We start from the raw sequence: 15,223 nt of genomic DNA on the forward strand, positions 1-15,223 counted from the left end.
GAACACATTTGGTACAAGATGCAACACATAAATCAATACAATCCAACAGGTGTGTTGCAAAATCAATTCCAAAGGTCCATGTAAAACAAACCAGAAAAAACAATTTAAACAGGAAATGTTCAATAAAAGCAAGTTTGCTCTTACCGTAAACGGTGTTTCCATAGATAGCAGGATGAATTAGTCATGCTGTCTGGGAGCGTGCACACAAACGGGGAGTAGGCAGAGTTTTCCTCAGTGGGTCACAGAGCTTTGACTCTGTGCGGCTGCGCGGTTGTCTTCCCGCGCGATTCCCCTCTTCTCCTCAGTCTCTTTGTAGCCAAGCGAGAGGTAATAATTAAGTGTCCTTCGTGGGACTGTCTAGGGAGAAGGGAGGGATCGCATTGCTAATTCATTCTGCTATCTACAGAAACACTGTTAACAGTAAGCAAACTTGCTTTTTCCAGTCGATAGCGGGGCTGAATTAGCCATGCTGTCTGGGAGTCCCAAGCTCCCGGGTTGTGTCCATTTGGTATGTCTTTGAAGGTATGGAGAGCAACCCATAGAGTAATAGACAGTTTTATCAGTTTTGAAGAGTCGACAAGACTGCTGTGCCCAGTGCTGCATCGGAGGTCGCTTGCTGTTGTAGACAACAGTGTGACGTAAAGGTATGGATGGAGGACCAAGTTGCCACTTTGCAGATATCCAATAATGGAACCTTGCTCAAGTGGGCAACTGATGCTGCGGTGGTGCGTATTTGGTGCACCTGAGGCTTCTTGTGAAGTCTGATTCATCATTTGTTGTAACAAAAAAGAATGCATTGTGATATCCAACTGGTGATGGTTCTCTTAGAGACGGGTTGACCAGGATCATTTGGATTAAATAAAAGAAAGAGCTGAGAAGGTCTTATAGGAGATTGAGTCCTTTGCTTATAGTAAGGTCCAATAAAACAAATCGGAAGGCGGTCCCACGTAGCCAAGGCAACAAACAACAAAGGGACTACCTTACACCGTGGAAGTATTGGGGCATTCTTAATAAAATACTTCCACGGTGTAAGGTAGTCCCTTTGTTGTTTGTTGCCTTTGCTTATAGTAAGCCAGAATCTGTTTACAGTCCAGAGAGTGAAGAGGTTTTTCTCGATCATTGTGATGGGGCCGTGGCATGAAAATGGGCAGATTGATGGTTTGATTGGGATGAAAAGCAGAGACCACCTTGGGAAGGAAGGTGGGATGAGGAAGAAGGTGGGATGAGGAAGAAGGGTAACTTTGTCGAGGCAGAATTCTAAGTAAGGAGAGTAGTGAACTAAGGCTTGTAACTCACTTACTCTCCTAGCTGATGTAATGGCCACCAGGAATACTGTTTTCCATGTCAGGTATTTAATGTGGCTTGTGTCTATGGGTTCAAAGGGGGCAGCATTAGCTGCTCCAAGACAATGTTCAGGTCCCATGGTACAGGTTGCTTTGTCACCGGCAGTCTGAGTCGAAGCATGCCCTTCATGAATCTAGAAATCAAAGGATGGTTAGAGATGGGTAGGCCATTATGAGAGTGATGAAAAGCTGCAATGGCGCTGATATGTACCTGAACTGACGTGGTGGCCAAACCCGCTTGATAAAGCGTATGAAGATACTCCGTAGTTGGATGGCGGTGGAAGAGAATGGATCTAGGTTCCGTGGCTTACACCACGTCTGATAGCGATGCCATTTGCCAGCATAGTTACGTCTGGTTGAAGGCTTCCTGGATGCGATAAGGATATCTTCTACCTGCGAATGTAGGCCAAGTTGGTTTAATATTTGCCTTTCAATCTCCATGCCGTCAGATGGAAGGATTGATGCATTGGATGGAGGAGAGAGCCTCCCTCCTGTATTAAAAGCTGCGGATGGTTCTCCAGCGGAATCGGTGGGCGTATGGATATTAATCAGGTTTCTGCAGATAACTTAATTTCAGAAGATATGTCTCAACAAGCTATGTTGTTGATATCTTGTGTTTTTAAGGCTGATTAAAATCTTTAGATATAAGGACGTCCCTTTTATGGGGCAAAACATCTGGTGTTTCCAGATGTCTCAAAACAAACAGAATAGACTATTTCTTCAGCTATGTGAGTCAGTGAATGCTTTAGGAGGAGAGATTTGTTTTTTTAGATATCCAGAGAAATGTCCAGCGCAGTTATTTGGAGTTAGATGTGTTTACTTTGAACCTAATCATCTGAAATCCTTTTTAGACGATAGAACAGTTGTTGAACCTGCAGTGCCCTTGGATAAAGCTCAGTAATATTTTTTGACTGGCTTGCTCTGCGATCTTTTTTGTTTTTTTACTGTTCTCCTCAGCTAGTGTTTTTTGTTTTTTTAAAGTAATATTTGTTGGTTTCCTATTTTCTGTTGGGTTTTCCCTGTATATTTGGGGCTTAATAGAGGACATTATGGTGTATTTATTCATAATGTAATTTTGTTATATTGTTCTGTACATATTTGCCCTATTTTCTGTTAGGCAATTTTTGCTTGTTATATAAATAAAAAGGTAAAAAAAGAAAAGATTAAGGCCAGATGCGCTAAATATTTTCCCAAATACACGAAATGGGAAAAATCCTTCATTCCCTAAATAAATTATATTTAATATGACCTCTTATTGCCAAAATGGACATTATTGCTCCTGGAATCAACATGAAGAAAATCTAATTTCATACTGTACTGATATAAACAAGAAAATACAAAAAAACCCAAACACACCAGAAATAATGCTAACATACGAGTATTGCTTCCAGTTTGTTATTATTAGGAATTCTGGATGACGTCTTAAAATGTAGTGAACTTTTACACACTAAAAAAAAAAAAAAAAAAAGTCAACCAAATAGCCAGAACAGATTTAAATCACATATACTTCTGCAACAGCTCAAATGCGATTATAAACTCCGAAAATCTAAATCATGGCTTTTAGGTTGCAAGCTTTTAGCAACCAGAATTCACTGGATGAACTTTTGTGACAATATTTTTTTCCTATTATCAAGGCTGAAAAAAAACAATTAACCCATGTTAGCATTATATATATCAAACCAATAGAATAGAGAGGAAATATCTCATTTATTGTCCAACCTATTAATGTCTAATTACTACCATGAAAACAACATCATCAGAAATAAGTGCAGATCTAATTTAATCCACTGCCTCTCGCCGCACAATGGGCCGCAGGCAGTATCAGCAGTTTGTCAAGCACTGTATTATAATCATTTGATGTTGTTTCCCATTAAATCCCACTATTTTTATTTAATCTACTTAAAAACTTTGTTTTCTTTAAACCCAAAACCTTTCACTAAATCTAATTCATATTTAATGAAGCAATATTCACGCTAATTAGACATTAATAGGTTGGACAATAAATGAGATATTTCCTCTCTATTCTATTGGTTTGATTGCTCTGAGAGGATAAGAGCTTCTGTGTGGTGATTTGATATCAGCATTATATATATTACATACAATTTTAGCTAGAAAATAAATTACATAAGATTAAAACTGAAGGGGGAAAAAAAAACCCTTTTGTCCAAAATCTTTGTTGCCCTCATAGTTAAGACAAGGAGATGTTCTCTTTCTGCTTGGCTCAGTTCCAAGTTGTCAAAAAGTATTTAAATGGAGAGACCATGTGATCTGATGAGCGGGTAAGCAGCAAGCTGACCGCGCTCCTGGCTCACCCGCCAAAAAAAACCCTCCAAACCGGCGATCACAGCGAACATCGTGGCGGCTCCTGCAGAAATCAACCCACAAACCACACTAGATTCTTTTTTTAGCGGCGGTAAGCCCGGGATGGTGGCCAAACTGCAACGCCGGGAAAAACTTTCAAGTCGGCAGGCCGAGGGGAAAATGGCTGCCGGACCTCCGAGCCTCAGCACGCCGGCTGAACCTGCAGATCTTGTAGGAGAGGTTACAAAGGCGGTGGTACACGCACTGGAACCCCGATTTATGGAGCTGGCTCAAAAAATAAGCACAGGTAATGAAACATTACAAGAAATAAAAATTCAAGTCGCAGATACACAGCAGCGCATAGCAGACGTAGAGACTGAGACCCAGAATCCCCTGCAAAAGCAGGAATCGCTTGTTAAGCAAGTGCACTCCCTAGAATATAAAGTGGAGGACTTAGAAAACCGGTCCAGAAGAAACAATTTAAGATTCGTGGGAATCCCGGAGTCTGTCCCTGATAAAGACCTGGCGAAGGTTTTGGAAACATGGTTATTGCAGGAGCTGGGCCTGACAGATCTCTCGGGCAGTGTCTCCGTCGAAAGAGCGTACAGAATGGGGATCAAAAAATCAGACACCATAAAACCTAGGGTGGTGATTGCGCGCTTTCTGAACTTTTGTCATAAGACCGCGATTCTCCAAGCCTTTCGGCGCAGTGCAAATTTAACTTATGACGGCTGCAAAATAATGATCTTCCAAGATTACTCTGCAACATTATCTGCCAAACGCCGGGAGTACTCGCCTCTCTGTGCCAATTTAGTTAACAGAAAAATCAAGTTTATGCTACAATACCCGGCCAGACTCAGGATGGAACATAATGGGGCCTGGCGCAGCTTCGACTCTGTGGAAGCAGCTAAACAGTTTCTGGCCAGCAACTTAGCTCCGAGGTGAAACCCGCAGCAATACTGCCTATTTGCTCATTTTCTCTTCGCTTTTTTGGGAAGTTTGAGGTTTCAAAGATTCAGTCTCTGCACTCTGTACTTATTGTTTTGTATTCTGGTTGTACCATGTTATTAGTGATATGCATGTTTATTGTTATGCTATAGGCCTGGTTATTCACATTGATGTTGGCATGTCGGCGGGGGAGCCAGTAAGGTTATTCTGTGGTCTCCTACCGCCGTTTTATGGAGGAATTAGGTGATAATAAGCACATAAGGTACAGCACTCCCCCCAGCCCTATCTCAATAAGAAACGACAGTTTTTTGGGGAAAATGGGGCTTTGTCATTGAGACCACTTCTGGACCAGCTCAGGCCATTAGGGGCCCAGGTGGTGACACCTCTAGGCTGGGAGGGGTGCGCCCCACGGGTTCAGATTTATGGATTAAGGAGAATTTACATTGTTAGTTCCTATATGGCCTATGGCTGAAAAGCTCCACTGTGTCTCCTGGAACGTAGCAGGTCTGGGTTCGCCCATCAAGAGGGCTAAAATCTTACAATCATTGCGCAGGCATAGAGCAAAAATTGCATTTTTACAAGAGACACACCTGACTGCTTTAGAAAGCCAGAAACTTATCCCGGGATAGGGTGGGGAAAGTTTTTTATTCCCCTGCCCAGAACAGGAAAGGGGGAGTGGCGATTTTAATTCGAAAAAATACGGTGTTTGAAGCGGCTCAGGTAATTGCTGATGAGGAGGGACGCTATGTTCTGACCACAGGGAGATTATATGGCGAGGAGGTTACGCTTTGCAGTGTATATGCTCCGAGTACGTACCAGCACAGTTTTTTCACACGTTTAACGCAAGTCATTACACAGCACAGAAAAGGGCTGGTATTCTTAGCCGGTGATTTTAACCAGGTGGCGGACCAGGCACTGGACCGTTCCAATCCAGGGCTGCAACCTAAACCTTCCATCTGGAAAAGGGATACCATTTCTTTGTAATCAACTGCATCTGGTTGACCCCTGGAGGATTTTGCATTCTGAAATGAGGGATTACACGCATATTGCTCGAGCGCACAATTCTATGTCCAGAATAGACTATTATCTTGACTTCCCCACATGGTTTTAACAAAATAGTGACAGCAGAGATAGGCCCTGCCGAGTGCTCAGACCACGCTTTAATATGGATAGATGCGCACATAGGAGGCCCGAAAACCTCTCAGACTAGATGGCGTTTCCCTGCACACCTTTCTGAGGATAAAGATTTTAAAATATTTCTTAAGGAGAAATGGGACAATTACATGTTTCACAATACCCAACATCAAGACAATCCAACTTTACTGTGGGAAGCTGGGAAGGCAACCATGAGGGGAGAAATCATTGCCTATGTTTTACGACAAAGGAAATTAGCTAGTAAACAGTTAATAAATCTAGGTACAGCCGTCCAAACGGCGAAACGAAAAATGATAGCACACCCCACTTCCAAATCTAAACAGAATTGTAGGGACCTATTGACCACATTAAATTGCTACATACACCAAAGGACGCAACAGGATATCCTTTTCCATTCACATAAGCTATACAGGTTCGGAAATAAGATGGGTAAACTATTGGCCAATCAAGTCCGCGCCCATAGGGGTTCAGCTTTTATTGCGGCCCTTCAAGATCAGCAGGGAAAAAGACACGTCAGGCCCCAAAATTTGTGAATTATTTAGACAGTTTTATGAGACTCTCTATGCAGAGGAATCTCGGCCCCAACAAAACTGATTGAGGAAAATTTTTTCCGGTCCCTGTCCTTGCCTACTCTCACTCCTGAACAATTGCAATCCCTAAATGCTCCAATCACTGAGCGAGAAATTTGGGAAGGGATAGGGGCTAGCCAGTCTCACAAGGCGCCTGGTCCAGATGGTCTCAATGCCGATTAATATAAGTTATTGAAATCCGACCTTGCGGGCCCCCTACAGCTTTATTTCACATCTGTTGCTCAAAACGGGTTTACTGCAGAAGCCACTATGGCTTACATTACAATACTCCCAAAAAGTGGCAAAGACCCCCTAAGCCCGGCATCATACAGACCAATCTCGCTCTTAAATTATGATGTTAAATTGTTTGCACGAATTCTAGCCACCAGGATGAGTGAGATTCTCCCCCATCTAGTATCTAGTAGCCAAGTGGGTTTTGTTAAGGGCCGAAAAGCTAGTAAACATCTCCTTAGTTTGTGGGCTGCTATGACTTACTGTAAAACTCGGGCGATACCAGCATTAGCAGTGGGATTTGATGCCGAAAAAGCCTTCAATCGGGTGAACTGGGCTTACATGTTTTCTGTACTACAGAAATTTGGCTTTCAAGGGTCGATCCTTCAAAATATTTCCCAATTATACCAACAACCGCAGTCCATTATTGTGGCCAATGGCTTGCTGTCGTCCCCTTTTGCATTACATAGGGGCGTTCGACAGGGATGCCCGCTCTCCCCACTATTATATATACTTACGTTGGACCCCCTCCTCAGGGCTATCAATTTGGATATGAATGTTGAGGGCTTAGAAGTGGGGGCACATGCTTTAAAGTTGCCACGTTTGCTGACGATGTGCTCATATTTGTTGTAAGCCCAACTACCTCATTACTTCGGGTATTGGAACTGCAGACTCTATTCGCCCAATTTTCTGGTTTAAAAATTAATATAGACAAATCCGAGGCCATCGATGTAACAAGTCAGGTGCGTGGAAGCTGGCCGGGGGTTTTTCCCTTGAGATGGGTCACGGTCACGATGAGGTACTTGGGAATACATATCCCGACTGACATCAGTAATCTCTATTCTGTTAATATTCTTCCTCTGCTCGTTAAGACTAAACAGAAGCTCAAGGATTGGATGGACCTACCGCTATCTCTTTCTGGCAGGATACAACTCTTCAAGATGATTGAGCTTCCAAAGTGGTTATATGTAATGCATATGCTGCCGTTATGGATAAAACGCCAACACATTACGGAGCTCCATCAGGCACTCCGCCGCTTTCTTTGGAAAGATGAAAAAGCGAGGATAAGTCTGGCACAGCTCATGCGCCCGTTAGCAGAGGGTGGTTTGATGTGTCCAAATATCCACTTGTACAATGTTGCTAATCTACTATGCCACCTCCAAGACTCGATTGCTGCCACGGTGATCTTGATGCCCAGAGACCTTTTTCGGGACTGGTGCAAACCCTTTGATCTGTGCAATATTCTGGTGGTTCCGCAATCCTTACTTCCCGCTCACATTAAAGAATTTCCTTACTTTGGGGCATGTCATGCAGCGTGGAAGAGATTATGTTCACAGCTACACACCTCCTGGCGGACCCTAACGTTTGCCACCATTGTGGGACTACCACATTCTCACCTGGTTGGGAGACTTCTGTTTTTTCTCAATGGGCCTTCAGCATATGCACCAATTATTCGACCCTGTGAGCAACCATCTTTACTCCTTTGCGGACTTGCAAACACGGTTTGGTCTCCCTTCTGCTTCATTTTTTGCTTATTTACAAATCCGGCACTTCTTGACGACTTGGGGCAGACCAGCTGCTCTCGCTCCTATTCATGGGACTTTGCAAACGTTCCTCACACCTCAATCGCACACTAGGAAATGTTCCAACATGATAAAAAAACTTCTTCTCCTGGCTGCTTCGGATCGGACTGCAAGACTGGCGGACCTATGGACTCAAGACTTACATTGCCAAATCTCTCCATCTCACATAGCCAACGGGTTTAAAAATATAGCCAAATGTGTGGAAAACATGCAAATGAGGGAAACTCAATACAAGCTGCTTCACAGACTCTACGTCCCACCTAATCTGGCCTACAAATGGAAACTGACCTCGTCACCTGCCTGTCTTAAATGTGATGGAGTCAGCTACTTTGTTTCACAATCTATGGGACTGTGTCGCCATCCGGAGATTCTGGGACAAGATCCTCTGTTACTTGAGCGGCATCCTAGCCTTGGGCTTACCCTTGAATCTGCAGCTCTGTTTATTACATCTCATCAAAGACACGATACCGGGACCGCCCAAGTATTCTACGTGCCATTTCTTGAGCAAAGCTCTCTTATTGGCGACACAGACAATCCTTACTCAGTGGCTGGCGAAAGAACCCCCGTCGCTGAAGCAGTGGCGATTAAAATTGCATAGGTTGGCCATCTTCGAGCATTTGTCGGCGAGGGCGACAACCTTCTAAACAACGTTATGATCACTACCTGGCCGTATGGAACCCATATTTGTTATCCCTCAATCCTCGGGCTCGCAGCAAAATACTAGCCTATCCAGTCTGACTGTACCATTTCTTACCAGTACACTCTGAGACCTCTTCCTTTCATCAATTTATGCCACTTCATATATCTTGTACACATAATTTTCTTAATGTACCTGCTCTAGCCCTAGACGTTTGCAAGGTCGACTCCAAGGAAAGTTCTTCACTAACACTCCGGAGGAGGCAGGACAGCTAATACTCTCCCTTAGCTGACTTTCTGGAGGTCGACGCTACAACCATCCCTATTGCCTGATGCCTGTGTACTTTGGGACTCATGCCATTATCCTTTGTCTCCATTTTCTACCACTCTTCTACTCTACTGTTCTTGTTAACTATAATGTTCTTGTTAAACCTGGATAGCGCTAGGGATAGGGGGGCGGCTTGGGAGGGGAGGGGGGAAGGGAGGATAGGCAGGGTGGAAAGTATCACGTTCAATGTCTACTACGGTTGTAACACCATATATCAGATGTTTTATTTAACATGTCTGCTTACCTGGGGGGCTTTCCTATTTGTTTCAATGAAGCCCACGAGCGTTATATTATCTGATCCATGTTATTTATAAAAGTTATAAATAAAGGTTTCAAAAAAAAAAGTATTTAAATGAAAAAAAGTTTAAACTTTGTTTTGTGAGGTTAAAAGGGAAATACCAAAAAAGTTAAAAAAGCAGCATGTCTTAAATGACCGAAGGCAAAATGCCCACTTACAATTTCAGATCGTCCATCTCTGCAAGCATTTTGAAACCTCGCTTGCCTCTCTTCGTGAGGTCTGTCCCTGAATCCTGTGTATTTAATCTAGAAAAAAAAACAGCTAAATTGAGAAAACAACCTTTTGCATATTTACACTATGATGAAGCTTAGAAGATAAATTAAGTTTGCTTACTGTAAACAGTGTTTTCCATAGACAGAATAAGGGGGTCATTTTTCAAAATGCAACTAGCCGTTATCGCAGCAGTACAATTTAAATCAGGGTAAGGGCGGGATTGTGGCCCGGTAGCGTTGCGGGCAATGTTTTCCACATTATCACCAGCAGTACCGCAGGGAAATAACACTTTTTCCCCATGGTGCTATGGGAGCGAAAGTTTGCAGCCCAGCCGTATACTTTTGCCCCAGCCCTTTTTTCCCCGCGGGCCATCATTCCGCTTTTTTCTCTACTGACTATAGGGCCGATGCAATATCACACGCGTAAAAACATGCATCTAAACTGGGAACCCGTTTTTTCAACATGTATACATCCACCTCTCCTGGGCACACGATGCAATATTTTAATGAGCTGCCACGCTAAAAAGGACATGCTAGGGATAATAGAAGCATCCGTTTTATCCTGCTGAAGATTATTGTACCGGTACAATAAACACACTATATACACGAGCTCGAGCGTGTATATTGTGTACCCAAAAACTTTTTTTTGTCAACCATTCTTCATGAGCCAGAGCATTGACTGCTAAAGCTAAGTGCAAATTTGTTGGATTATTTACCTGTGCTTAGAACTAGGGCATTATAATTGCCAAAGATTGTGCACTGTCTGTTACACAAAGGGGCAAAATTGAAACTTGAGAGAGAGCCATTTAGTCTGCTTTCTAGCTAAACTGCTCTAGGCAGCTGACTCAGTGCATTGCAGGGGGCAATCAAGTCCTCAGACTGATTTGAACTTGAAGGAGACAGCCAGAAGTACAAATTCTTGGGGAGAGCTAAGGAAAAAGCTTAAATTAGCTAGCCAAATCTGAGGGAGGGTCTGTTCAAAATCAATAGCAGTTACATGTCCAGTGAACAGCCCTGGCCAAATGTTAACTGTTTAACTCCCTCCCACCCTGCCCCTCTACCGACCCACCCCTAGGTTTGTTTTTCTGATATAGTCTGCCTAAATACACAATTGGCAACTAGGTAAATTAGTAATTTGGTATTTCCTTAGGTGTTATCCATCAAATAAATTTACCAAAATGAGGACTATCCAATGTAACTATTGTGGAGCCTTTATTCTGAGGGAAATCATCTGGAAACTTAGGGCTTGCCCCATTTGTTCAGAATTCTCTTCTTTGAAAAAGGAGCTGGCTAAAGTTAAAGCTGAAGTTTCACCCACTTTATATTATTCAGGAATTAATTCCCCATTACTACAGAAAAAACAAAACTCAAGGAAAAAGGGATTTACAGTGGGATCAGGTAGAATAAGACCTGTGACCCACAGACACCCATTCTTGACAGCTGTGCAGCCCACAAGTCTACCCCCCCCCCCCCCCAATCACACAGGGAATTAAGGAACTCAAAAAACAACAGGACTAAAGTGGACTCTGGTAGAATTAGACCTGTGAGGTGGAGACACACGCTGTATCAAGTGGCACAAGTACAAAACACCTTCTCAGTATTACATATTGAAGAAGCTATTGCGAAAGAGCATGAAGTGTTATCGGAAAAGAAAGAAGAAACCCAATGCATACAGAAATTCCATAAAACAATCAGTAACCAAAGGAAAAAGCCCATTGTGCTGGGTGGCTCTGTTATCAGAGGCACTAATCTGGGAACGCTTAGCGAGAGAGACTGCAGTTAAAAGCCTTCCAGGGTCATCGGCCAGCAGAAATGCTTTTCAAATAGTCAAAGTGATCAAAGAAGAAAGTAAAGACTCTAAAGTTGAGTTGATATTATCATCCATCTGGAAACCAACAACCTTGCTAGAAACAGCAACCAAGAGGTAGAGAGATTTCCAGTCTCTAGCGAAGCAGATTAGTCACATGGCGACAACCATTGCCTTTTCAGAAGTGTTACCTGTTCATGGAAAGGGGAAGGAGAGGCTAAGCCATATTAATAACTTCAATATATGGCTCAAATCCTGGTGTAAGGAACAAAGTTTTGGATTTATTGGGGGCTGGGGCCGTGTATGGAACAGTAAAAAGCTCTTTGTCAAAGATGGCTTACATCTGTCTGTTGCAACACAAAGGGTAATCTTTAAAGTACCACTCTCTATCTCACTGTCATAAACACAACCACAAATTTTAGAGAGACACCAATTTAAATTAATTTTTTATTTATTTACTTGAAAACCCACATAAATCCCTACATAGACATTTAAAACTAAGCTAGCACATTCACACATTCATACCCCACAATAAAATACCACATGAAGTTTGAGATGTTAAATGGAAATCATCCAATATTTTTAGTGATAAATACACATATTAACCTAATTATTCAATAATACAAACATGTACTTATAAATTATCGCATGTAAAATTGTCTCAATCCCATGTGTAATGATAGTCAGTCATCACATGGTCTATACTATATCCGCATGCGGATATAGTATAGACCTTGAGACAATAATTTTACATGCGATAGATTGAGACAATAATTTTACATGCGATAATTTATAAGTACATGTTTGTATTATTGAATAATTAGGTTAATATGTGTGGAAAAGGGTGAAGTGGATAACAAAACTGAACTAAATAAGTCACAAAAGGAGTCCAAGAAAAGCAGTAACCTGAAAGAGAAAAGCTGGAAAGCTATGAGCACAAATGCTCGTAATTTGGGCAATAAAATCCCAGATCTGCAAGCCCTAATCGTAGAGGCGGACTTGGACGGTGTTGCTATAACGGAGACGTGGTTCACGGAATCTCATGATTGGGATACAGCAATACCGGGCTATAACTTGTTAAGGAAGGACAGAGAGGACAGAAAAGGGGGAGGCGTGGCTCTTTATGTCAGAAACAATATCCATATAGCACTATTAATATAACTCAAAGGTAACTGAAAACAAGAAATACTCAAAATAATAAAGATTCAGCTATGACAAGAAGAACTCAATATGAGGTGGTGACTAGCAACCGTCATATATTGCCACAGTGAACTTTATGGCTTATATTGTCAAGCCCGTGAGACACTGGGCTTGTCTAATCATAGGTTGCAGACAATGGCAGGTGCAGGCACTGTGTGAATACTACTGATGCTTGCACTTATCTTATTCTACCAGTGACAGGATAGTACATTCAGTCCTGAAGTGCATGCTCCAACACAGCGGTGTTTCGGAGTGTCTGACTCCTTCCTCAGGGAACTCCAGGTAGTGACATACTAATTTGATGAATCTGTGTGGAAATACAAAAAAGAGTTCTTGAAAAATGCCTTTACGGCTAAAAAAACCCAATAAATAGCTCCAGACTGGAAGTATAAAACTTACTGAGAAGTTGAATGCGGTCAGTCTATAGGCTGGGAAACGCTTGTGTTAAATCGCTAAAAACATGCAACAAGAGTCATAATAAATGCCAAACCTTCTTATTGTTTAAAGTGCAAGCAAAAAAAGTGCAGGCAAAAGAACGGTTCCCTGATGAAATGAGAGTACTTACGTGCACAATGAAAGTGCAGCCTCACCTCGATTAATGCCGCTGAACTGACAGGGGAATGCGGGCAAAAACGCCGGATTTAAAGGAAAATCCTCCGACTGAAAACGGAGCCGGCAGGAAATGACGTCTGTCACCCCAAATATGGTGGTGACCATGTATGGATAATGATGTTTCAGAGGGTATTCTTGCCCCAATTGAAGTCCATAAAAGGGCAATGACATCATGATGGCGGCCATTTTGAAAAATGATTGTCAGGGTGGTTTAATCCATATAAGGAAAATGACATTGCAACGACAGCCATATTGGAAGTGCTGTCAGATGAGAGAGAACCACTAGATGCTTGATGCTCTTAATTATAGAGTATACCAAGATCGTTACAGAAGAGATTCAAGCGGAGATCGTAGTTATTGAAGTTGAATACAAAGCCTCCACTGATGTTGATACTGCACAACGTTCTATGGATGAGTTCTAAGTAACCATAGAGAAATTTAAAGCTGATATTAAACGCAATAAGGTCACAAAATTCAAAAGACACAAGAGTGATTATGCTAACGCCAGCATATATACATGGCTTAATAAGAAAGATGACAAAAATCCTGCCCCTAAAAAAGTAGCATTTGCCTCATCAGAAGATTCTTCCAGTGGGTCAGACGACCAGCAGGCTCCTCGTGGACATCGATCCTCAGCTTTTTTAGAGAAACGCCGGTATCCATCTCGTCCTCCAAGATCATACAGAAGAAAGACCAATCAGCAACCCATTCCCGAAGAGGATGCCCAGTGGCACAAACCTTTCACTCGGTCCCAAAATCAAGACAGTCTTCGATAATTAACTTATCTGGCCACCACCTCACAACACAAGAAGAACAGGTGTTGAATCGAGGTTTGTCCTATGTTCCCACCAACAGACACGATCCCTTTTCCTGTCGGATACATTTATATAAATTTTTCAGACTCTTGATGATCAAACATTTTTTCTCCAAAAGCCCAGAAGTGTCACAAGATTATTCAATCATAAAGGCCAAATCTCGTTGGATTCCTCCGGGGGTGGTCGACGAACAAATTAAAGCATTTCAGACACTAGTTCTTCAGGAAGAGTCTGAGATTGAATCTAGACATCATCACACATTTTATAATCTCTCTTCCGCAGAAAATCATGCGCTCAAATCACTATCAGATAATACTGCAATCGTCATCAAACCTGCTGACAAAGGTGGTACCACCGTCATTTTAGATCACAAGGATTATCGCGCAGAAATTCTGCACCAACTGGATGACCAGAAATACTATCGGTTATTAGAGGCTGACCCCACTCCAGCATTAGATACTAAGATCAGCGCCTTGTTAAATGGAGCACATGAACAAGGCTATCTCACCACAAAAGAACATAATTTTTTAAGGGTTAGGTCCCCACGCATCCCGGTCATCCATGGGGTCCCTAAGATCCATAAGACTTTGGTTCATCCACCCTGTCGCCCTATTGTTTCAGCCAACGGTTCCATTTTGGAACCTTTAGCCAAATTCATGGATATTTTCCTTCGCACAGCTGTCAAAAATGCTGTTTCTTACATTCAAGACACCTCCGACATGCTTAATAAACTTTCTACCGCAACACACATATCTAGCAGTCATTTTTTGGTCAGTTTAGATATTGAGGCGCTGTACACAAATGTCCCACAATCTGATGCGCTCCAATTGGTTCAAGAGACAGTTGAACGCAGAATGAGACCTCATCGTGTTCCATCAGATTTTTTAGTTGCTCTAACAGAAATCATATTATTTAATAATTTTTTCTCCTTTGAACATCAATTCTATCTTCAAACTCATGGGGTAGCGATGGGTTCGCCCATTGCTCCAGATGTTGCCAACCTCTATGTAACCAAATTCGAGGAAGAACATGTTTATCAGTCTTTATTTTTTCAATTCGTCACACCGTGGTCACGTTACATAGATGATATATTTTTTATTTGGACTCATACAGAAACACAATTCCTTCAATTCCATCAATGGCTCAATCAGGTTAACCCTCATCTTAAATTTAGCATTGTGTATA

At 42.2% G+C, this 15,223-nt stretch overlaps 1 protein-coding gene across 10 annotated transcripts in view; it reads right to left on the reverse strand.

The window, feature by feature from the left end:
* Positions 1–15,223, reverse strand: part of CBFB (core-binding factor subunit beta) — a 261,658-nt gene that overhangs the window by 222,738 nt on the left and 23,697 nt on the right. For all 10 annotated transcript variants that reach the window (XM_029608699.1, XM_029608703.1, XM_029608704.1 and 7 more), the window contains exon 2: positions 9,551–9,637. In XM_029608699.1, coding sequence (XP_029464559.1) covers positions 9,551–9,637 — 87 coding nt within the window. The remainder of the gene's footprint in view (positions 1–9,550; positions 9,638–15,223) is intronic.

The sequence above is a fragment of the Rhinatrema bivittatum genome, chromosome 7 (genome assembly GCF_901001135.1).
Source record: "Rhinatrema bivittatum chromosome 7, aRhiBiv1.1, whole genome shotgun sequence".
Lineage (NCBI taxonomy): Eukaryota > Metazoa > Chordata > Amphibia > Gymnophiona > Rhinatrematidae > Rhinatrema > Rhinatrema bivittatum.